Genomic DNA, 25,746 nt, shown 5'->3' with positions numbered 1-25,746 from the left:
TTCATTCTCATTTGCTTCTAGGAATGTTTTTAATTGTATTTTTAATTTCTTCTGCTATCCACCAGTTTTTAAGTAAGGTGTTATTCAGTTTCCATGTCTTTAATTTTGTTCCTTGTTCTTTGTGTTATTGATTTCTAGCTTATAGCATTATGATCAAAGAAGATGCATTGTATTTTGATGTTTTTAAATTTGAGGTTTGCTTTGTGGCCTAAAATATGGTCTATTCTGGAAGATGATACATGTGTATTGGAGAAAAATGTATACGCGGCTGCTGTTAGGTGGTGTGTTCTGTATACGTCTGTGAGGTCAAATTGGTTGATAGTGTTATTTAGATGGGTTTCTTTCTAGTTGTGCCCATCATCAAAAGTGGTGTGTTCAAGTTTCCTACTATTATTGTAGAACTGTCAGCTTCTCTTATTAGTTCTGTTAGAGCTTGTTTTATGTATTTCGGTGTTCTGTCCTTGGATGCATAAATGTTTATCTTGGTCACCATCAGTTCTTCTGCTGTGGATATCTCTACGTGATTTTCTGACGCACTGTGTTAGATTCTTCAGGAAGTACTCACAGGCACAGTATTCCCTGTTTGCCATACATGTTGATAATAGCTTGTCTGTGACCATTGTTCTTGAAAGTTAATTTTGCTGGACATAAAATCCTTAGTTTCCATGTTCTTTGTTATTATTGTCTTAAATATCTTAGTCCATTTTTCTCCTGGCATAAAACTTTGCTCTTAAAAAGTGTGTTGTTTGCTGCCGTCAAGTTGACCCCCAACTCATAGTGACTTGATGCATAACAGAACAAAATACTGCCAGGTTCTGTGCTGTCCCTATGATTGGCTGCAGTTTGGACTGTTGTGATTCATAGAGTTTTCATTGGCTGGTTTTTGGAAGTAGATTGCCAGGCCTTTCTTCCTCAATCAGCCTAGGTTTAGAAGCTCTGCTATACTCAGCATCATAGCAACACACAGTCCTCCACTGGGCGGTGGCTGTGTATAAGGTACGTTGGCTGGGAATTGAACTGAGAATAGTCTAATTTTATTTCCACTATAAAGTCAACTTAGTCTTTTTGCCTGAATTAGGGTTGGCAAATACTGCCCATGGGCTGGCTGCTTATGTTTGTCAATACAGTTTTATTGTATACATCCACACCTATTCATTTACGAACTGTCTGTGGGTGCGTTAAGGAGCCCTGGTATGTGGTGGTTAAACACTCAGCTGCTAGTGAGAAGGTTGGCAGTTCAAACCCACCATCTACTCGCTCCACAGGAGAAAGATGTGGCAGTCTGCTTTCATTAAGATTTACAGCCTGGGAAACCCTATGGGGCAGTTCTGCTCTGTCCGGTAGGGTCGCTGAGTTGGAATCAACAGCATCGAGTTTTGGATGGCTGCTTTTGCCCAACCATGCTGGATGACAGAGGAAATGAGCATGGCTGTGAACACTGATGATTGAAATTCATATAGTTTTCACCTTGTAATCTGCAAAGTATTTACTAACTGATCCTATAAGAAAAAGTTTGCCAAACTTTGGCCTAAAGGCTAAGAGGATTTTTTTTTCGCTTTATCTTTAAAATTTAGTCATTTTACTAAAGTGTGTCTATTCATCATTCTGCATTGCCATTCTGAGATATGTGTCTTTGAGTACAACAACTCAATATTAAAATCAATAAGTTTTAATATATAATATAAATATTTAATAAGTTAATGTGAAAAATTATATATAATTTTATAACAAGTTTTTGTTTTGTACGAGCACATGTTTTCACGTCTCTTGGGTATATACCTAGCAGTAGAATTGCTGGGTCATATACTAATTCTATGTTTAATTTTTTGAGGAACTGCCAAACTGTTTTCTGAAGCAGCTATACCATTTTATATTATCGTCAGCAGCGTATGAGGCTTCTAATTTCCCTACATCCTCATCAATACTTTTTATTGTTTATCATTTTGATTATCACCGTCATGGTCAGTAAGAGGTGCCCTGGTGGTATAGTGGTTAAGAGCTCTATTACTAACCAAAGGGTTGGCAGTTTGAATCCACCAGCTGCTCCTTTTTTTTTTTTTTTTTTTAAAGTTAAGAAGTGGTATCTCATTATGGCTTTGATTTGCATTTCCCTAATTCTAATGATGTTTAGCATCGTTTCAGGTGCTTATTGGCCATTTATATCTTTTTTAAGGAAATTCAGATTTTTTGTCCATTTTTATTTGGATTGTTTGACTTTTTATTTTTGAGTAATAAGAGTTCTTTTTGAATTCTCGATACTAGACCCGTGTCAGGTACAGGTGGTACCTGACTTATGACGTATTCAGTGTTACAATTCTCAGATGTTCACTCGCACGTGTTCAGAGATTGGGCTTATAAAGATACTGGTAATAAAAGAAATAATAATAAAAAGGTTTGCATCAGAGCCCCGTCATAAGTTGGGGACTACCTGTTCATGATTTGCAAATATTTTCTCTCATTCTGTGAGTTTTCTTTTCAAACAAAAGTTTTTAATTTTGATGAGTTCCAATGTGTCTATTTTTTCTTTTGTGGCTTGTGTGGTTTTTTTCCCCCTGAGCTTCTAATAGAGAAATAAATGAATGGGTGAATTCCTGCAAATGAGTTAGTGAGTGAATGGATAAGTTTGTGAGCTAGAACATGAATTAGGGATTTGTTGAAATGATGAAATAAATGGATAGATGAGTGTATAAATTAACTGAAAGAAGAAAAGGAGGAAAAAGAAATGAAAAAAAAAAAAAAAAATCCCCACCCAGGTGGAAGGGCAGGGTCAAGTACACAAGAGCAGGTCAGTGCCCTCCCAAACACAAAAAACTTTCAGTAGAACTCTCCCCTCCCCCCCACCCCCACCCCGGCACTCTCTTCTCTTTTCCGTTTGATAATTCATTGCAGTGGCCACACAGAACTCACAGACGATACGATTGTAGGGTTTAATAGGGAAATAATAGGTTACAATTCAGAATCAGGACCGACTCAGAATACAGTTCTTAGATCAGGACAGCTTCTTCTCAGCTGTCGCCACAGGCAAGCCTCTCTCTGGGCCTTCGCCTCTTGGCCTCACCCCCACCCCACTCAGGCAAGTGTTGCAAAGCTCTTTAGCTCCACCAGTAAGTGCCTGGAGGCACCCTACTCCACCAGTAAGGCTCAACCTGAAGGCACTCACCTCTGTCTTGCTCTGTGAGTCAGGGAGCCTAGCCCTGCCAAGTGCCAGCAATACCCCACTCCACCAGTCACCCTCCTGCCCGAAAGTGCTCAGCTCTGTCCCTCTGTGAGTGGGAACATCTTGCACCAGTTCTGCTGCTTCTGCCGTTTCTCTACCAACACTTCTCACTGTCCTGTGCTGCATCTGGTGTTACAGCTGTCTGTCTGCTGGGTCTAAGAGGTTCTCAGCTCAGGGAGCCGTATCCAAAGGATGGGCTCCACTCCTAGCTCTTCTTTCCTGATGGTGGTGAGGTCCCATCTCTGCTCTGGGATTGGCTCTCTTTTAAGCCTAGTAGTTGGCAAAACTGACCAATCCCCTCATTAGGGTTCCATACACCTTATTTGCATGATCCCACCCCCACAGGGTGTCCGTGTCCCTTATTTGCATTATTAGCAAGCTGTCTAATCCCTGGTGGTCCACAACTACCTTATTTGCATAGCCCCACCCCATAATTTTGTAGGCGTCAAAAGACCATGGTGAGAAAGGCCATGTAAAAGTGATTTTGTACCACAGGGGAAAAGGCAGTATTTATTTTGGGGGACTATGGCAACTTAGAACTGAGTACCATTTGGTTATAGAAAAAAAGTAGTTATTTGGAAAGATATTTTGGAATTCTTCTGGTGGATTCTTTCGGTCTCTCTTTTTTTTTTTTAGTTTTGTTTTACATGGAGGTTTACAGCACAAATTAGTTTTCCATTCAAAAATTTATACACAAATTGTTCTGTGACATTGGTTGCAATCCCCACAATGTGTTAGCACTCTCCCCTTTTCCCTTTCCATTCCAAATTCCTTGTGTCTATTTGTACAGTTTTCCCGTCCCTTCCTGCCTTCTCGTCTTTGCTTTTGGGTAGGTATTGCCCATTAGGTCTCTTACACTTGACTGAACTAAGAAGCACATACCTTATGTGTGTTACTGTTTGTTCAATGGGTCTGTCCATATTTGGCTGGAAGATAGACTTCGTGAGTGGCTTCAGTTCTGAGTTAGCAGAGTGTCCTGGAACCATGGTCTTATGGGTTCCTCCAGGCCCTGTCAGACCAGTGTGTCTGGTCTTTTTTGTGAATTTGAATTTTGTTCTACATTTGTCTCCTGCTCTGTCTGGGACCCTCTATCCTGATCCCTATCAGAGCCATCGATAGGTGGTGGTAGCCAGGCACCATCTATTTCTTCTGACCTTAGGCTGGGGGAGGCTGTGGTTCATTGGTCTTTTGGACTAATATTTTCCTTGTATCTTTGGTTTTCTTCATTCTCCTTAGATCCGGCAGGTATCTTAAATCGTCGCTCACAAGCTTTTAAGCTCCCAGATGAAACTCACCAAAGTAGGATGTAGAACTTTTTTTTAATGAACTGTGTTATGCCAGCTGACCTAGATATACCCGGAGACCATGGTCCTCAGCCCCAGTAACTCAGTCCCTCAGGGAGTTTAGATGTGTCTGGGAAGCTTCTATAGCTTTGCCTTGGTCAAGTTGTGCTGACTTCCCCTATATTGTGTGTTGTCTTTTCCTTCATCAAAGTTAACACTTGTCTACTATCTAGTTAGTGATTTCCCCTCCCCAGCTTTCCCTTCCTTTGTAACCATCGAAGATTGTTTTTTTCTACGTGTAAACCTTTTATTGGGTTTCTATTATAGTGGTCTCATACACTATTTGCCCTTTTGTGATTGACTTATTTCACTTAGCATAATGCTGTGCAGATTCATCCATGTAGTGAGGTGTTTCTCGGATTCATCATTATTTCTCATTGTGTAGTATTTTGCGTGTGTGTGTGTTTACCATAATTTACCAATTTATCTGTTGATGGGCACTGAGATTGTTTCCATCTTTTTGCTGTTGTGAATAATACTGCAGTGAGCGTGGGTGTGTACATGACTATTCATGTGATGGCTCTAGGGGATATTCCTAGGAGTGGGATTGCTGGATCGTATGGTATTTCTATTTCTGTCTTTTTAAGGAGGCACCATATCGTTTCATGTTATCAGGAGTGACCAGTCCCTGGAGAAGGACATCATGCTTCGTAGAGTAGAGTAGGGGGTCAGCAAAAAAGAGGAAGACCCTTACCAACAGATTTTGACAGAGTGGCTGCAGCAGTGGGCTGAAGCATAACAATGACTGTGACGATTGCACAGGACGGGGCAGTGTTCCGTTTTGTTGTACGTAGGGTCGCTGTGAGTCAGAGCGGACTCAGTAACACCTAACAATACCATATCGTTTTCTGTAGTGTTTGTACCATTTTATATTCCCACCAGCGGTGCATTAGAGTTCCATTCTCCCACAACCTCTCCAACATTTGTTATTTTCTGTTTTTTTTTTTTCAGTGCCAGTAATGTTGGGGCGAGGTGGTATCTCAATGTAGTTTTGATTTGTATTTCTGTAATGGCTAATGATCACAAGCATTTCCTCATACATCTATTAGCTGCCTGAATGTTTTCATTGGTGAGTGTCTGATCATATCTTTTGCCCATTTTTTGATTGGATTGTTTATGTTTTTGTTATTGCTGTTGAAGTATTCTATAGATTTTAGAGATTAGACCCTTGTTAGATATGTCATAGACAAAATTTTTTTCCCAGTCTGTAGGTTCCCTTTTCACTCTTCTGGTAAAGTCTTTTGATAAGCATAAATGTTTAATTTTTAGGCGCTCCCAGTTATCTAGTTTATGTTCTGGTGTTTGTGCATTGTTAGTTATGCTTTATATTGTTTATTCCATGTATCTGAATCCATGACCTTTATCATTTTAGGTTTTACACTGAGGTGTTTGATTCATTTTGAGTTAGTTTTTGTGTATGATGGGGTATGGGTCCTGTTTCATTTTTCCATGAATGGACGTCCAGGTTTGCCAGCACTATTTGTTAAAAAGACTGTCTTTTCCACATTTAATAGACTTTGGGCCTTTGTCAGAGATCGACTAACCACAGATAAATAGATTTACATCTGGTTCTCAATGCTGTTCCATTGGTTTGTGTATCAGTTGTACCAGTAGCAGGCTGTTTTGACTACTGTGGCTGTATAGTAGTTTCTAGATCAGGCAATGTGAGGCCTTCTACTTTGTTCTTTTTCTTCAATAATGTTTTGCTTATCTGGGACCTCTTTCCTTTCCATATAAAGTTGTGATTAGTTTTTCCGTCTTGTTAAAGAATGCTGTTGGTGTTTGGATTGGAATTGCATTGTATTTGTAGATTGCTTTGGGTAGAATTGACATTTTCACGGTGTTGAGTCTTCCTATCTATATGAGCATGGTATGTTTTTCCATTTATGTATGTCTCTTGTTTTCTTGCAATAGAGTTTTGTAGTTTTCTTTGTATAGGTCTTTTATCTCCCTGGTTAGATTTATTCCTAAGTATCTTATCTTTTTAGGGGCAATTATAAATGGTATTGTTCTCTTGATTTTCTTTCCCAAGTTCTCTTTGTTGATGTATAGGAATCCAGCTGATTCTTGTACGTTGATCTTGTTTCCTGCTACTCTGCTGAATCTATTAGTTCCAATAGTTTTCTTGTGGAATCTTTGGGGTTCTGTATATATAACCGTAACTTTTTTTTTTTCCTGTGACTCTTACGTTGAATTAGTAAAAACACAGCTCCTGAGACTTGCTAATTGGTCAGGGAAAATCCTGACCTTTGCCAGGAGTTTCCACACCTATTGATGTTTAAGTGCCTAAATGGAGTTTGACTTGTCTGTGAATCCATTCACTGTTGTGAAAATCTGTATCATCCTTTTTACTTAGTAGCTTTTTCTAATGCCTTATTTATTTTGAGCCTTGAGATAAGGTAAATATTTTCTTGAGGTGAAAAAACACAATTTAAGTAACTGTAACTTAGCTATGACTGAAGTAGAATTAGCATTCACATCTCTTGATTCTTAGTTTAGTAGTCTTTGTTCTGTTTCATAGATTCTGATTCAGGGTATGTCCTTAACTAAGTGTTTGGACAATTTTGCCAGCCATTAATTTTCTCATCTATAAAATGAGAGGGTTTAAGTAGGTAGCCTCTTTTCTTCGGATGTGAATTCAGTTGTAAAGTATCATTATGTATTATGAGGTTGGAACCCCACAGAGTGATCCAACCACTCTTGTTATAGTGACTTCAGTATCAGAATTTGTGCACATGGAAGTCATTGATTGAGGGTATCTCCCACCACGTTGTGAGCTCCAGAAGGGCAGAGATCTTCCCTGTCTTCTTTACTGTTGTATTTTCAGTGTTTATGGAGTCCAGTGCCTGGAATGTGTTAACCACTGCCATCGAATGGATTCTGACTCATAGCGACCCTATAGGACAGAGTAGAACTACCCCATAGAGTTTCCAAGGAGCGCCTCGTGGATTCAAACTGCCAACCTTTTGGATAGCAGCCATAGCACTTAACCACTATGCTACCAGGGTTTCTGGAATGTGTTAAGTGCTCAATAAATATTTGTTGAATGAATAAATGATTAAATGAGTGATAATGTCAACATGGATGGAGGCAGCATGGTATTGTAGAAAGCATTCACATTCTTTATGTTTCCCTTACTTTAGATCATAGGATATAATATTTCATAGGTTGTTAGGAAGGTTTTACACACCCGTTGCTTTTGAGTCGATTCTGAGACATAGCGACCCTGTAGGACAGAATAGAACTCCTCAACAGAGTTTCCAAGCAGCAACTGGTGTATTTGAACTGCTGACCTTTTGGTTAGTAGCTGAGCCCTTAAGCACTGCACCACCAGAGAAAATATATATGCATATGCACACACACACACACACACACACACATACACACACACACACACAGCATAGTGCTTTCTACTTAAAATGTTAGTTTCTTATTTCAGTTCCCTGGAGAGATGGGTTTTTTTGGTTGTTGTTTTAACCAAGAGATTTTTATTCTATAAGCCGAGCGTATTTTCCCTGTTGTAGTATTTTTTACCTCCTCTGTGATATGAGTGGTGGTGGCGTTGGCTGCTGTTGAGTCAGCTCCTGACTTAACGGCAACCTCGTGTGTGTGTCACAGAATAAAATTGCCATAGGGTTTTCTTGGTTGGAATTGGCACAGAAGCAGGTTGCCAGACCTTTCTTCCACATAGCTGCAGAGTTTGAACCACCAAACTTTGGGTCAGCAGCCAGTCACAAAGTGCTTGTGCCACCCAGGCTCCTGTAACATGAATGTGCTAGGTTTAATTTTAATAACTTGTCATTTTTCTCACACAGGTTTACATGTGGCACCCATAAAAGATGAGGCTGAGAACACGGAAAGCTTCTCAGCAATCAAATCAAATCCAGACACAGCGTACTGCCAGAGCAAAGAGGAAATACTCAGAGGTTGACGGCGGCCTGCCTGCAGGAGGGGAAAAACCACCGAAGGATGAAACCGGCTTATTGTCTTCAATTAAAAAATTCATTAAAGGAAGCACGCCCAAGGTAATGGTTTTACCGTGCACTTACATCACTAAAAGTGAGGCAGAGGTTGATTTCTCTAAGCATATAAAAATGAGAGATCCAATGTTGCTAGATCCCACTTTGACAGGATGTGTATTTTGGTGTTGCTTTCTTTTTAAAAGTATTGCATATAGAATATTTAATGGCAGTTCAAGAAAAACATTCTTTATTCCACTTAAACTTATCCACTTAGCTGTTTGATTTTTAGCATAGTATTATGGGAAGCAGAAGAAAAATTTTCTTATTCTTTTTCTTGAGTTCCTTTTATTTCAAAAAAAAAAAAAAAGTTTGTGTTTTGTTAATATTATTTACTACCTAAAATTAGGGAGATGATTTCTTTTATCTGAATTGTTCAGTTTGTACAATGAAAAGGTATTATTTCATTAAAAGAAAAACAAGGTTATTAAAGAATGAATAATAATAGCCAGGCGTGAGGTGCCCTGGATTGATACTCTGCCCAACTTGAGTGACCTATGGAAAGTTATTTTACCCCTCTGGGCGTCACTCAGTAAGACAATGAAATGGAATTTCACTTTGTCTTGGATTTTTTTTTTTTTTGTCAGATTAGATGGAATAACAGGTGGGAAAGCAGAGTTCTCCTATCTTGCTACCTCCAGTACTCTCATACACACAATTTGTTAACATATTGCTGTAGTGTGGTACATTGGTTATAATGAACAATCTTGATATGTTATTATTAATTAATATTGTCTGTAGGGTTTGCTATGGGTCGAATCGACTTGACGACAATGGGTTTGTTTTTTTTTTTTTGTATAATTCTACATAAGGGCTTTTTTTTTTTTTAATTTTTATTGTTCTTTAAGTGAAAGTTTACAAATCAAGTCAGTCTGTCATACAAAACCTTATATACACCTTGCTGTATACTCCTAGTTGCTCTTCCCCTAATGAAACAGCACATTCCTTCTCTCCACCCTGTGTTTCCATGTCCATTCAGCCAGCGCCTGTCCCCCTTGGGCTTCACATCTCTCCTTTAGACAGGAGCTGCCCAGATAGTCTCATGTGTCTACTTGATCCAGGAAGCCCACTCCTCACCAGTATCATTTTCAGTTTTATAGTCCAGTCCGATCCCTGTCTGAAGAGTTGGCTTCGAGAATGGTTCCTGTCTTGGGCTAACAGAAGGTCTGGGGACCGTGACCTCTGGGGTCCCTCTGGTCTCAGTCAGACCATTAAGTCTGGTCTTTTTACTAGAATTTGGAATCTGCGTCCCACTGCTCTCCTGCTCCTTCAGGGATTCTCTGTTGTGCTCCCTGTCACAGCAGTCATCGGTTGTAGCTGGGCACCGTCTAGTTCTTCTGGTCTCAGGCTGATATAGTCTTTGATTTATGTGGCCCATTCTGACTCTTGGGCTCATACTTACGTGTCTTTGGTGTTCTTCATCCTCCTTTGCTCCAGGTGCGTTGACACCAATTGTTGCATCTTAGATGGTCACTTGCTAGCATTTAAGTCCCCAGACGCCACTCTCCAAAATGGCATGCAGAGTGTTTTCTTAAGTTTTTATTATGCCGGTTGACCTAGGTGTCCCCTGAAAATAAGGGCTTCTTTGTGTGTGTTGTACAGTTTTATGGGTTTCGATGACTATGCATTGTCATGTATCTACCAATACAGTATCATACAGAACAGTTTCTGAAAATCCTAAAAAATTCCCCTGTGCTTTACCTATTCATCCCTCACTCCCTTCCCTGAACTCTTTTTGACTATAGTTTTGCTTTTTCTAGAATGCCATATAGTTGGGGATCATACAGTGTGTAGTCTTTTCAGACTGCCTTCTTTGATTACCAATATGCATTTAAGGTTCCTCCATGCCTTTTCATGGCTTGATAGTTCATTTCTTTGTATTGCTGAATAACATTCTATCATATGGATGTACCACAGTTAGTTTTTATGGCTGTACCACAGTTAGTTTATCTGTTCACCTATTGGCAGACATCCTTATTGCTTCCAATTTGGGGCAGTTATGAATAAAGCTGGTATAAACATTTCTGTTCAGGCTTTTGTCGGGACTTCTCATTTTTAGCTCATATGGGTAAATACCTAGGAGTGCAGTTACTGGGTTGTATGGTAAGCCTATGTTTAGCTTTGTAAGAAACTGCAAAACTCTCTTACAAAGTGGCTTTATCATTTTGCATTCTCACGAGTGATGAATGAAAGTTCCTATTTCTCCACATCCTCACCGGCATTTGGTGTTGTCCATGTTTTGGATTTTAGCTGTCCTAATAGGGTTTTTTGTTTTTTAATAGGTGTAACAGGAACCCTGGTGGTGCAGTGGTTAAGTGCTTGGCTGCTAACCAAAAGGTCAGCTTACTTGTCATAAGCCACAGTCTGTATTCCACACAGGATCTTTGTACAGAGAATTTGTCTGCGCCAGTACTCCAGCTTCTGTTCTTTAATGTTTCAGATTAGTGACCTGAGTGGTGTCCAGCCACGGAGCACAGTTCTACTCTGACACACATGGGACTAATAAGTGGAAATTGACCCCACAGCAACAGGTTCAACTGATGGGCTTGGGCAGTCTTACTGGTTCCCATTTAGTACGTCCAGTCAGTATTGGTGCAAGAGTGGATTTACATGCCTTCTGTTTTACATTAAGTAGGGGAAGTGTTCCCCAGTCAGACACAATATCCACTCCATTACACAGTCAGCTAAAAGGGACACAGCTGCTTCACGTAAGGCCTGCTCAGGTGTACCAGTTTTGATCTAAACTTCCACCGTAATCCTGTCAACCATTGCAATATGTACCAGTCTAACTGTAGCCCCCTCTAGGACTTCACCACCAGGTTTTGGTTGGTACCACAGTACATGGAATCCTAAAAACGCCTCTGTTCCACTCCCTGACCATTTCACCCATTCGTGTGTATATGGCCTTGGATCTCCAGCTGGGGCTTGGGCCGGTGGACCCAGGCCCTGTCGGTAGTTCTTTCTTCATTAGATTGTGGGACCATTGCCCCTGGCAATTAGAGACCAGATTTCTCATTGTCATCTTTAAACAAACTAGGGTAAATAAAGCAGATTTCTTTAGGGCCCTTCAGTGTTTGGGGACCAGCAGGGGTTCCCATCAGTATAGCCAGCTTCCGAACGTACTGGATTAAAACCTTTGTTTTGACCTTATCAGTGTCCTCCATTTTATTCCTCCTGTTTCTTAACCTTTTAAAGATTTTTAAAGATTTCCATCCTGCTGGGATGGATATTCCCCTTTTTCCCTTTTGTTTTTGTCCATTCTTACGAATCACCCTAATCTTCTTCAGATCACTCTAACCCTCTTCACTATCGGTTTTTTCCGCATAGTTTTCACCTACCGAAGCAGCCCTGAGGCTAGTGGCTGTAGCTCATACTGACGGGGATCCAAGCTTGGCCCAGCGTCAGGATCGGCTCGGCCCCAACATTCTCCCTTATTTTTATTTTAGCTATTACAGATAACAACCAAGGGATTGTACGTTTAGCTTCTTTCTTGTTTCTTTCCATTTTCTTATGCATCCAGTGAGCCAACTCTCCAGGAGTTGGATCCGTCATTGCTAAATTCCATTGGTAACTTTTACCGCCAAATAGTGAATCTGATTACCCCTTTAAGGAAATTATGTATGTGTGTAGGATACTTTATAATAAAGGTCTTTTAAATTTACTCATGTATTTGCCTTAGTGGTGGTCTTTCCTTCCTTCAGATTTAGAATTCTGTTTATCTTATGTCTAAAGAACTTGTAGTGTTTCTTGTACCGATCTACTAGGAAGGAGATCTATCAGCTTTTCTGTCCCAGAATGTCTGTACAGTGAACAGATTTATTTATTTATTTATTTAAGCTATTTTATTGATTGGGGTTTTTTTTTTTTTAAATAACTTTTATTAAGCTTCAAGTGAACGTTTACAAATCCAATCAGTCTGTCACATATAAGTTTAGATACATCTCACTCCCTACTCCCACTTGCTCTCCCCCTCTTGAGTCAGCCCTTTCAGTCTCTCCTTTCTTGACAATTTTGCCGGCTTCCCTCTCTCTATATCCTCCCATTCCCCCTCCAGATAAGAGTTGCCAACCCAATCTCAAGTGTCCACCTGATATAATTAGCTCACTCTTCATCAGCGTCTCTCTCCCACCCGCTGACCAGTCCCTTTCATTTCTGATGAGTTGTCTTCGGGGATGGTTCCTGTCCTGTGTCAACTGAAGGTATGGGGAGCATGGCCGCCGGGATTCCTCCAGTCTCAGTCAGACCATTAAGTTTGGTCTTTTTATGAGAATTTGGGGTCTGAATCCCACTGATCTCTTGCTCCCTCAGGGGTCCTCTGTTGTGCTCCCTCTCAGGGCAGTCATAGATTGTGGCCGGGCACCAACTAGTTCTTCTGGTCTCAGGGTGATGTAGGTCTCTGGTTCATGTGGCCCTTTCTGTCTCTTGGGCTCTTAGTTGTCGTGTGGCCTTGGTGTTCTTCATTTTCCTTTGCTCCAGGTGGGTTGAGGCCAATTGCTGCATCTTAGATGGCTGCTTGTTAGCATTTAAGACCCCAGACGCCACATTTCAAAGTGGGATGCAGAATGATTTCATAATAGAATTATTTTGCCAATTGACTTAGAAGTCCCCGCAAACCATGTTCCCCAGACCCCCGCACTTGCTCCCCTGACCTTTGAAGCATTCATTTTATCCCGGAAACTTCTTTGCTTTTGGTCCAGTCCAATTGAGCTGACCTTCCATGTATTGAGTGTTGTCTTTCCCTTCACCTAAAGCAGTTCTTATCTACTGATTAATCAATAAAAAACCCTCTCCCACCCTCCCTCCCTCCCCCCCTCGTAACCACAAAAGTATGTGTTCTTCTCAGGTTTACTATTTCTCAAGATCTTATAATAGTGGTCTTATACAATATTTGTCCTTTTGCCTCTGACTAATGTCGCTCAGCATAATGCCTTCCAGGTTCCTCCATGTTATGAAATGTTTCAGAGATTCGTCACTGTTCTTTATCGATGCGTAGTATTCCATTGTGTGAATATACCACAATTTATTTACCCATTCATCCGTTGATGGACACCTTGGTTGCTTCCAGCTTTTTGCTATTGTAAACAGAGCTGCAATAAACATGGGTGTGCATATATCTGTTTGTATGAAGGCTCTTGTATCTCTAGGGTATATTCCTAGGAGTGGGATTTCTGGGTTGTATGGTAGTTCTATTTCTAACTGTTTAAGATAACGCCAGATAGATTTCCAAAGTGGTTGTACCATTTTACATTCCCACCAGCAGTGTATGAGAGTTCCAATCTCTCCGCAGCCTCTCCAACATTTATTATTTTGTGTTTTTTGGATTAATGCCAGCCTTGCTGGTGTGAGATGGAATCTCATCGTAGTTTTAATTTGCATTTCTCTAATGGCTAATGATCAAGAGCATTTTCTCATGTATCTGTTGGCTGCCTGAATATCTTCTTTAGTGAAATGTGTGTTCATATCCTTTGCCCACTTCTTGATTGGGTTGTTTGTCTTTTTGTGGTTGAGTTTTGACAGAATCATGTAGATTTTAGAGATCAGGCGCTGGTCGGAGATGTCATAGCTGACAATTCTTTCCCAGTCTGTAGGTGGTCTTTTTACTCTTTTGGAGAAGTCTCTAGATGAGCATAGGTGTTTGATTTTTAGGAGCTCCCAGTTATCGGGTTTCTCTTCATCATTTTTGGTAATGTTTTGTATTCTGTTTATACCTTGTATTAGGGCTCCTAGGGTTGTCCCAATTTTTTCTTCCATGATCTTTATCGTTTTAGTCTTTATGTTTAGGTCTTTGATCCACTTGGAGTTAGTTTTTGTGCATGGTGTGAGGTATGGGTCCTGTTTCATTTTTTTGCAAGTGGATATCCAGTTACGCCAGCACCATTTGTTAAAAAGGCTATCTTTTCCCCAGTTAATTGACACTGGTCCTTTGTCAAATATCAGCTGCTCATACGTGGATGGATCTATGTCTGGGTTCTCAATTCTGTTCCATTGGTCTATGTGTCTGTTGTTGTACCAATACCAGGCTGTTTTGACTACTGTGGCTGTATAATAGGTTCTGAAGTCAGGTAAGGTGAGGCCTCCCACTTTCTTCTTCTTTTTCAGTAGTGCTTTGCTTATCCGGGGCTTCTTTCCCTTCCATATGAAATTGGTGATTTGTTTCTCTATCCCCTTAAAATATGACATTGGAATTTGGATCGGAAGTGCGTTAAATGTATAGATGGCTTTTGGTAGAATAGACATTTTTACTATGTTAAGTCTTCCTATCCATGAGCAGGGTATGTTTTTCCACTTAAGTATGTCCTTTTGAATTTCTTGTAGTAGAGCTTTGTAGTTTTCTTTGTATAGGTCTTTTACATCCTTGGTAAGATTTATTCCTAAGTATCTTATCTTCTTGGGGGCTACTGTGAATGGTATTGATTTGGTTATTTCCTCTTCGGTGTTCTTTTTGTTGATGTAGAGGAATCCAAGTGATTTTTGTATGTTTATTTTATAACCTGAGACTCTGCCAAACTCTTCTATTAGTTTCAGTAGTTTTCTGCAGGATTCCTTAGGGTTTTCTGTGTATATAATCATGTCATCTGCAAATAGTGATAACTTTACTTCTTCCTTACCAATCCGGATACCTTTTATTTCTTTGTCTAGCCTAATTGCCCTGGCTAAGACTTCCAACACGATGTTGAATAAGAGCGGTGATAAAGGGCATCCTTGTCTGGTTCCCGTTCTCAAGGGAAATGCTTTCAGGTTCTCTCCATTTAGAATGATATTGGCTGTTGGCTTTGCATAGATGCCCTTTATTATGTTGAGGAATTTTCCTTCAATTCCTGTTTTGGTAAGAGTTTTTATCATGAATGGGTGTTGGACTTTGTCAAATGCCTTTTCTGCATCAATTGATAAGATCATGTGGTTTTTATCTTTTGTTTTATTTATGTGATGGATTACATTAATGGTTTTTCTGATATTAAACCAGCCTTGCATACCTGGTATAAATCCCACTTGATCAGGGTGAATTATTTTTTTGATGTGTTGTTGGATTCTATTGGCTAGAATTTTGTTGAGGATTTTTGCATCAATGTTCATGAGGGATATAGGTCTATAATTTTCTTTATTTGTAATGTCTTTACCTGGTTTTGGTATCAGGGAGATGGTGGCTTCATAGAATGAGTTGGGTAGTATTCCGTCATTTTCTATGCTTTGGAATACCTTTAGTAGTAGTGGTGTTAACTCTTCTCTGAAAGTTTGGTAGAACTCTGCAGTGAAGCCATCCGGGCCAGGGCTTTTTTTTGTTGGGAGTTTTTTGATTACCGTTTCAATCTCTTTTTTTGTTATGGGTCTATTTAGTTGTTCTACTTCTGAATGTGTTAGTTTAGGTAGGTAGTGTTTTTCCAGGAATTCATCCATTTCTTCTAGGTTTTCAAATTTGTTAAGAGTACAATTTTTCATAATAATCTGAAATGATTCTTTTAATTTCATTTGGTTCTGTTGTGATGTGGTCCTTCTCATTTCTTATTCGGGTTATTTGTTTCCTTTCCTGTATTTCTTTAGTCAGTCTAGCCAATGGTTTATCAATTTTGTTAATTTTTTCAAAGAACCAGCTTTTGGCTTTGTTAATTCTTTCAATTGTTTTTCTGTTCTCTAATTCATTTAGTTCAGCTCTAATTTTTATTATTTGTTTTCTTCTGGTGCCTGATGGATTCTTTTGTTGCTCAGTTTCTATTTGTTCAAGTTGTCGGGACAGTTCTCTGCTTTTGGCTCTTTCTTTTTGTATGTGTGCATTTATTGATGTAAATTGGCCTCTGAGCACTGCTTTTGCTGTGTCCCAGAGGTTTTGATAGGAAGTATTTTCATTCTCGTTGCTTTCTATGAATTTCCTTATTCCCTCCTTGATGTCTTCTATAACCCAGTCTTTTTTCAGGAGGGTATTGTTCATTTTCCAAGTATTTGATTTCTTTTCCCCAGTTTTTCTGTTATTGATCTCTAGTTTTATTGCCTTGTGGTCTGAGAAGATGCTTTGTAGTATTTCAATGTTTTGGACTCTGCAAAGGTTTGTTTTATGACCTAATATGTGGTCTATTCTAGAGAATTGAACAGATTTTTAAAAAAATACTTCACATATATACATTGGTGTCACCAATTTTTTTTATCTACATTTTCTGAGCGTATAGTCATTAAATACTATAGTTTCTTTTAACCTTCATTTGTCTTAGTTCTGTATGTTTGATATATTTAACACTTGTCCTCAGTCCTCATATCGTTTGGACAACAGTCATTTCTGTTGTCCAAAGCTCATTTTCTAGTAGATTCCACAGAAAAAATTCATGGGAACAACATTCTGAGTTCTTGCATGTTGAAAACAGTTCCTCTTATACTTGAAAGTCAGTTTTGCTGTATATAAAATCTTTGTCTCACATTTCTCTTCTTATTTATCTTAAATATGTTATTTCACTTTCTTTTGGCATAAAACCTATTGCTGTTAAATTTGATGATAATCTCATTTCCTTTTTTTTTAATAAATGACTTGTTTTTGCCTTGTTCTCCAAAGAATTTTTTTTTTCTTTAAATTCTAATACTTTTACAGAGTATGTATTGGTCTTGGTTGTTCGGAGTCTATACCTTCAGGTAACATTGTACTGTTTCGATCTGTAGTTTCAAATCTATTTTTATTTAAGGGAAGTTTTTTAGCATTTGTTCAGTTGCCATGGTTTGATTTTCTTCTATAGGGAATACTGTTTTCTATCTGGATCTTCTTTGTCTGTCTTGAATATTTGTCACATTTTCTTGAATTCTTTTATCTCTTCATTTCTTTTTTATTTTTTCCACTTTCACCTTCTGTTTCTCTTAAGGTATATTGTTGTTGGGTGCTACGAGTCAGCTGGTTGGGTTTGAACTCAGCCTTTCAGTTGGCAGCCAAGCGCTTAATCATTGAGTCACCACAGCTCCTTTCTTAAGGTATAATCTGTTGTATTTATTCAGTGGTGTGTTCGTTCTAGTTTAGTCTTTATTTCTAAAATGATTTTTTTCCTTTTATTTCTAATTCTTTTATTAGTAGTGTTACTCATTTGTGAGTTTTTCTAACTCTTAATATGTCTCAGATCATTTTCTTAATGCCTTTTGTCTTATTTTGAAGTAGGTTATAGTTTTCACCTGCTGTGTATAATGTCTTTCTGATACACTTTCTTTATCTGGAGTTATGTTATTTTTGCACCTTGTGCTTTTTATTGTAATTTTGTGTGGTTTTGACCTCTGCACTTTTTAGGGGGGGAGAGGGGGCTTCATTTTTCTGTGAAATGAGCTTTCCTGAATTTTTAGAAAGATGTGTGGTTTGGGATAACTTACCTAATTAGTTTTGTTGTTTTTGTGTAGTGTTCAAAAATAGTGATGTACCATTTGAGTTTTCCTATTTCTTTACTCCACCTCCACATTTACGTGGAAATTTTCTTTCCTTTCTCTCTCCCATGCCTGTCCAACTGATTTTTATTTCACTTCCATCAGTTTCCACTCAGTGTGGGACCCTATTCTAGATGGGAGCCGTGGTTGGTCAGTTCCAGAGCTCATAGGAGCTAGCCTGCTGCAGTCGTTTTAGTTCCCACCACAGACACCTTTGCTGTTGCAGTGGGCATCACAGGCTCCATCTGCTCGCCTCAAGTCGGCCTGCCATGTTTTCTCATAAATGCCGGTTCGCTGTTTTAGGTTCTCCTGTTTTCAGGTCTGTCACACACATGGTTGCTTCCCTCTGCTTGCTTCTGCGCTGGTGCTTTGAGCACTCGAGTGTTGTGGCTCTTTGTAATTTGCTCTCATGCACCTGGGGCTCGGAGTTCGTGGGAATTGCCATGTTTCCTGGTTTGTTGTACATGCTGCCGTTGGGTTTTTGTTGGCTCTTTAACGCTCTGTCAGGTGCCTGGGTGGTGCAGTTTGTGCTCAACTACTAATCTGAAGGTTGGCAGTTCAAACCCACCCAACAGTGTCACAGAAGAAAGGCCTGACAATCTGCTTCTGTAAAGACTACAGCCAAGGAAACTGTGACATAGCTCTACTCTGTAACACCCGCGGTTGCCGTGAGTCAGATCAACCCTGTGGCAACGGGTGTGGGTTTTGGTTTTATAGTGCTCTGTCTGTATTTACTTTGGGGTTTGAGACATATAAGAACTATGCCACCTCTACTACCTTTTCAGAATTTTCTCCTTAAAAGCATATCTTAGATATTACTTTGAAAAATACAAACTCCAGAGAAGACATTGTAGGATTACTAAATGCAGTAAAACAACCTATAGAGTAATGTAGAAACCTTGTTTCTTCTAGCTTCTCTTCTAAAAATCACACCATGTCTAGAAATATCCCCCAAACAAGGGTTAAGTGAAGAGTTGTAGAGTTACAGCATCAGCAGGCATTTGAATACATTATTTTAAAGAATAGGATTTTATAGTGAGTAACTGCCGAATTTTAACTTTGATCTTAATAGCTTCCGTGTCTTTTTAGAGAGGTAAGCTATTTAGTGTCCCCTTAATTTAATTGACCACAGTGTTGTCTGTTCCGCTATAGTCTGTGGTGCCTCCGTTACATCAGTCACCTTATCCACTACGCTAGATAGGGGGTAATATCAGTGTTATCATGGAATGTCGCTTTATACGTGATATTTCCTAAACTAGTCAAGAGGATCCTGAATAATGGAAGTTGAATTTTATACTTCATCAGGAAAGTGAAAAATTCTCAGTTTGGCTGCTGTACAGGTAAAAGCCCTTTCACTTGTATTTAAAAAAATAATATGGGCTTCCTGTTCATCATTTTAAAATACAGGGGAATGACAAGCATTAAAAATTGAAAGAGTTTTGTTGAATCAGATCACTGAGGCATTATTTTGTGGTACAGTGCCATATTATTTTGTCGAAACTACCTACAATTAGAGAAACCATGAGTTAAAGTAAAATTCTATATTGAGTGGTATTTTTTTTTGTTTTGATCCCAAGAGGAAAGTGTCATTTGGGCCATTTACAATCCCAAGAGTTGTTTCAGAGATAATATAGCAGTATTCAGCCTTCACAAAAGACATGGCGATATATTAGTTGCTGTTGGGTAAAAGCATAGAATGAAGAGGAGTAGAAAAATTACTTCTGTAAATAAGAATGTTGGTTATATACATAAAATAGCAAAGAGCTGTAAAGCACAAGGCATTAGAAGGCAATATACAGTAATGTAAGAAAATCACTCATGTTTTAAAGGACTTTAGGAAAAAAATTCAAACAAGAGAAAATAGATTTCCAAATGGAGAAAAGTAATTCAGGCTGTTGCTTGAGGTCTACAGTTTTAGTCAATAATACTGCAAGAATAGTATAAACTGATCATGTGGGCTTGCTCCATATACAGCTTTGTTAAGGGGTAGGTTTCTTGGTGTTAATTTGGGTGTTGGAAGTATTGAGGTTGGTAGTGGGGTGTGGCAGTGGCAGTCCCTATTCTTTTTTGTGTCAGCTTCGGTGGTATGTAATATGCCGGCAAGTTCCAGTGGGGTTCTACCTCCTATCCTCAATGCACAAGGGAGTGATCTCTGTTCTTAGGGCAATTCTGAGAATAAGGGAAAATTGCTTAAAATTCAGAGCACATTGTATGATTCAATAGTATGGAAAATTTAATGGACCCTGGGGAAAGGATATGAACTGTGGTGATGCTGTAATTATATTTGTGTATCCTAAACTGCATTAGTAAATACTCTCAAAACACTGTCAAGTTTTTCTGTTTTTTCTACTCCTCTTGTTTCTCCTGCATGTGACAAGCAAGGTGAGCTATATTACACCGTATTTCATTGTTTTTAAAACTTAACCTGTGAGACAGAATGTGCTCAATGAATGCTTTTTCCTTTTATACCTTAAGGAAGAGAGAGAAAATCCTTCAAAACGGAGTAGAATTGAACGTGATATAGATAATAATTTGATCACATCAACACCAAGAACAGGAGAAAAGCCTAACAAACAGATATCTCGAGTAAGACGGAAAAGTCAAGTAAATGGAGGTTTGTTGATATTTAGAAATTGTTTTATTTAGGTATAAGCAGAGGTCTTTCCTGATGTTTCTTTTTAATTTTAAAAAATCTACTTCAATGAATTAAAATAAGGGTTGAACAACTAGCTTTATTCTATTTAGCATGAATATGTACATAAAGCTACATATTTTATCTCTAATAAATTCATTTCTTAAAACAATAATTGTGACTTAAAGTATGTACAAAGAATTTATTTCTGAATCGTGGAATTTAAGAACTCAGGGGACTTGGATCCTTCAGGTCAGTGGTCCTCAATGGGGTGATTTTGTACCCCATGGAACATTTGTTAATGCCTAGAGATCTTTCTGGTTGTCATAACTGATGAGAAGAGTTTGCTACTAGAGGCCAGGGATGCTGCTAAACACCTTACAGTGCACAGAACAGCCCCCACAACAAAGAATTGTCCTGCCCAAATGTCAGTAGTGCTGCTGTTGATGAACCCTATTCTAAGTCATGACTGTATGTCTGAGACTGTCTTCAAAGTCGAAAAGAAAGTGAAGACCATTATAAACAAGCAGAGAAGACTGTGAGGAACAACACTTTAGAGCACGGAGTGCTGCCTTTTAACCAGTGCTCTCTTAAATGACAGCATTAACAAACCCCCCACCCCACCCCACCCCGCCCGCCGCGTGTCCTAGCCTTTCCAATGCAGTGATGTATCTTTTTGTTAGAAGTGACTACTGCGGAGAAAAGGGAGGTTTTGCTGAGGGAGATGAGGAAGAGAAACGGGTTAGAAAAGCAGTTAAGGAAAGAAATATGGTAGACACCACGTAAAGTTTTGGAGGGTCAAAGGATGATTAATCAAAATATTTCTTGTATTTTCCAAAAACCTATGAAAAAATTTTTTACTGGAAACTTAAAAACAACTGGTTATTCATAATCACTCTGAAATCACTACCTCAATATCCTTAAGTAATTTCTGACACTGCTGTACCTGACCTGCTTCAGTAGAGCTATGCTGCTCCTATTTGTTTAGCTGTTATTCATCAGAAACACATGACAGAGGGAAGGTTTTACAAAGTAGAAAGCATCCTCATGTAAATAAACAAAACAGAACCTTTCACTTTTTCTTCAGATATTGGTGACTTGTTTGCTTTGCTTACAAGGAATTTTCATTTTTTGTTAACACTGTGTTGATTTGAAACCATTCAGAAAATTCCCTGTATGTCTGTATAATTCTAGATGCAGTTCTTTGGGAAAAAAAAATTCGGCAAATTTTAACATTTATAAAACCTTTAAATATATTTGTCGTAAAGATCATTTACAAGTGATTTACCTCAGGATTTCTTTAAGCTGTCCTGAACATTAATCAATTTACAAGAAGATTTTGAGGGGAAAAAAGTTATTTTTAAAATGAATGATTTAGATCACATTTCTGAAAGTCAGTGTTTTCTAGATCATAGCACCTGGTTTTCCTCTCTTTCTTTCTTAGAAGCTGGTAGTTATGAAATGACAAATCAACATGTAAAACAGAATGGAAAATTAGAAGATAATTCTTGCTCTGGCAGTCCTCCACGGACTACCTTGTTGGGGACCATATTTTCTCCTGTCTTCAACTTTTTTTCACCAGCAAATAAAAATGGTAAGTATAAACCATTAACCATAATTTCATGTATAAAATATCATACATTTTTAAAAGATCTTTTTTATTTTACTGGCATATTTTGTCAGTGTCTTGTTTGTTTTCTGTATATTCAATTTCAATAAAAATAGCTCCTAAAAGGCGTTTCTTTTTAGTGGCTGAAATAAAGATAAGTTATGTTTAATTTTATCGTAGTGAGCTCTTCATTACCTGAAAAACTAGATGATAATGATAAACCTGGGGCTGGTGTGGAAGTTTATCTTTTCTATGTTGGGATGACTCCTGTGATTCTTAGCGTGTGCACAGGAGACAGTCTACAAAGGCTTTCAATCTTTTAGATCAGTGAAGCGGACTTTGTTGAATATTTTTAAATAAGCTGAAGCTAGATGGTGTTTTGTAACAGTTTATTTTTTGCATCATTTGCTTGCTTGATTCCCCTCTCCCCGCCGCGAGGGATCTTCAAGTAAGTAAAACTACCCTAATCCAGGTGAATTTAGGGTTTCATTGTATAATCAAAATTGGATTCTTTCCCTACCTACATATTTTTTTAATTGCTTAGCCAGTGTCTTGTCTTCTCTGGCTACATATACCTAATTTCATGTATGATAATTTAGTCTCTGGATTATTTGAGGGCAAAAGATCATGTCTTTTTTTTGCATCTCCTGTGGGGTTTGATACAATATCGGCATGTAGAAAGAAGACAGTCACTAAATGCTTTTTGCATGATTATTTAAATTCTAATCTTATGTTTCTGGATATTAGTGCAGTTTTTAAAAAGCAGAATGGTGTAATGTAGAACCAAGATGTCCTGGAGGGGAATACAATGTGCATTAGCACATTAAAGGTCTGTGGAGCCCAAGAGTAGAAACAGAACAAAAAACAGAAGTGAAAACCCTGTTTGACCCAGTATTTCCCAGGAATGGTTGACCACAGAAGTCTCCTCTGTGAGACATCTAGTAGCATCTTCTAGAACTAGTTCCCCACAGAACATCTCTGGAGATGCTGGTACAGTGGAAAGAGGATGGGCTTTAGAGTTAAACTTGTTTTAAAATTCCAGTTCTTTAAATTCTTGTGCCTTTTAATCCATGAAATGGACTGATCGTGTGTACTTGTTAGGAGTGTTGTGAAGATTTCTGTTTATTCAACAGATATTTACTGAGCACCTTCAGTGTTCCAGCCATTGTGCTAGGCACAGGAGATTCAAAGATGATGAACACATGTTCCCTGTCCTCAAGGAGCTCATTATAATTTACAAGAGGGAGGGCTATATGTAAAATATATATATATATATATATGTGTGTGTAAAGAAGTATAAATGTGTATAGGTGCAGTGGTAAGAGAGATGGGACAGTGGGGTAGTCAGAGGATGGACTGGTCATTTCTTCTGGATGGTGGAGGTGGTAGCTCACAAAAGACTCCATGGAAAAGCTGAATCTTGAACGATGGGTGGATGTTTACAAGGTAGGGAAGAGTATTCCAGGAGAAGGAGCAGCATGGACAAAGGCTCTGCAAGAGGAAATAGCACAATGTATTTGAGAAACTGCAGTTTATTTGTCACTGATGAAGCATTGGATTTGAGGAGGTTTATAGCAAGGGATAAGGTAGCAGAACTATAAAGAAGTCAGATTGTAGAGCTAAAGTGGTAAGGTGTTTGAACTTTACCCTTAGGCAGTGGGGGGCAAGTGAAAGGTTTTAAATTGGTGTTTTATGAGGCTCACTTTGATGGTGGTATATGGGCTTGATTCTAAAGTGTAGAGAATGGAGACAGAAAGAACAATTAATAGACTTGCAGTAGTTCAGATGAGACTTGATGAGACCTTAACTGTGGCATTAGCGAAGAGAGGACAGATCAGAGGACGTAGAATGAACAAATTTTTGGCAGAGATTAGAGGTGAAAGAGAAGAAAAATTAAGGTGTCACAGGGGTGGAACATGCAAGAGGGAGAAGTAAGTTTCTGAGAGACAGATAATTGAGTTTAGTTTGGGCCATACTGAGTTTGAGATGCTGTAAGACAACCAAATAAAAAAGCAATTTGTCATTCTGATGTAGGCCTCAGAATAGTTCTGGGTGTAAACAGTCGACTGTGGCATCATCAGCTTATAGATACTAGTTGAAACCAGTGGAGTAAATGAATCTAGCAGACCAAGACTAGAGTCTTGTGGGAACATTTAAAGACTGGACAAGTAAGAGGATCCAACAAAGGAGATATGGAAGAAGCCAGGAGAGACTTTGTGTACTAGAAGCCAAAGGAAGAGAGAATATAAACAACCAGGGTCAAGCAATTATAAAGAGAGAAGGAAATGAGTGCTGAAAATACACCACTAAACCTGGCAATTAGAAGGTCATTGATTTCTCTTGCCAGAACAGTTTCAAAGGAGTGGTTAGTTAGAAGCCTAACATCCTTGGGTTAGAAGAATAATATGGAGAGTAAGATGATTGTTATGAGGAACCTGAATATGGAGGAAAGAAACTTAAAGAGGGAAGAGGCGTCTAATAGAGAGGAAGAGGTTGAAAATTGAAACGAGAGGGGAGAAAAAGAATAACTAATGGAAATAATTTCTTGAGACTACTGATAGGGTTAGGATCAAGAGAACAGGTAACGGATTAGCACTGAAATAGGGAGAAGAGACACTTTCCAGCCTCAGGGAAGAAGTTGGGAAGGTGCGTGCAAAAGTAGATGTTTGAGCAGGAAGGAGTCAATTTATTTTAATTTAAGGAAATAGTGTCATTTGCCAAAAATGTCCTGGTGAGCTTGAAGAGAAAGAATGTTGACAGTTGAGAATGGTTGCTGTGGGGAATAAGAAAAAGGAGCTAAGGCACTCAGAAAAGTGCTGAGCAGCAGTGCTCTGGGCCTAGCTAGAGTTAAACCAAAAAAAAGCCAAACCCACTGCCGTCGAGTCGATTCGGACTCATAGTGACCCTATAGGACAGAGTGGAACTGCCTGATAGAGTTTCCAAGGAGCGCCTGGCGGATTCGAACTGCCAGCCTCTTGGTTAGCAGCCATAGCACTTAACCACTACACCATCAGGGTTTCCTAGTTAAGGTTAAAGGGCTTTATTTGGAATAGGAACAGCCTTGTCTTCAGTGGACACCCTGGTTGCGTAGTGGCTAAGTGCTACGGCTGCTAACCAAAATGTCGGCAGTTCGAATCCACCAGGCGCTCCTTGGTAACTCTGTGGGGCAGTTCTACTCTGTCCTACAGGGTCACCATGAGTCAGAATCGACTCGACAGCAAACGGTTTGGTTTGCCTTCAGTAGCCTGGGATTAAGGCCCAAGGGGCCAGTTGGTTAGGATGATTCAAGAGGGATTTCTTTCTTTTCTTTTTCAACAATATTTTACTGTGTTTAAGGCGAAAGTTTACATAGCAGATTAGGTTCCAGTTTAACAATCACTACACAAATTATTTGGTGATATTGGTTACATTTTTCACAATGTGTGATAGTTCTCATTTATTGATTCCAGTACTCTAGTTTCCCTGTCCTGTTACCTTGTCATATTTGCTGTAATTTTTTACCATTTGTTCTCATATCAGAGCCCTGGCGGCACAGTGGTTAAGAG

General features: G+C 39.0%; 1 protein-coding gene across 5 annotated transcripts in view; it reads left to right on the top strand.

Moving 5' to 3' along the window:
- Positions 1-25,746, top strand: part of CTDSPL2 (CTD small phosphatase like 2) — an 86,729-nt gene that overhangs the window by 34,726 nt on the left and 26,257 nt on the right. For 4 of the 5 annotated variants that reach the window (XM_049897729.1, XM_049897728.1, XM_049897730.1 and 1 more), the window contains exons 2-4: positions 8,376-8,585; positions 20,436-20,574; positions 22,037-22,186. In XM_049897729.1, coding sequence (XP_049753686.1) covers positions 8,400-8,585; positions 20,436-20,574; positions 22,037-22,186 — 475 coding nt within the window. In that variant the 5' untranslated portion in view covers positions 8,376-8,399. The remainder of the gene's footprint in view (positions 1-8,375; positions 8,586-20,435; positions 20,575-22,036; positions 22,187-25,746) is intronic. The other variant, XM_049897731.1, reaches the window with a different exon arrangement.

This window comes from Elephas maximus, chromosome 10 (genome assembly GCF_024166365.1).
Source record: "Elephas maximus indicus isolate mEleMax1 chromosome 10, mEleMax1 primary haplotype, whole genome shotgun sequence".
Classification (NCBI taxonomy): domain Eukaryota; kingdom Metazoa; phylum Chordata; class Mammalia; order Proboscidea; family Elephantidae; genus Elephas; species Elephas maximus.
Note: the sequence above shows the minus strand (reverse complement) of the source record. Positions and strands in the feature narration are given on the sequence as shown.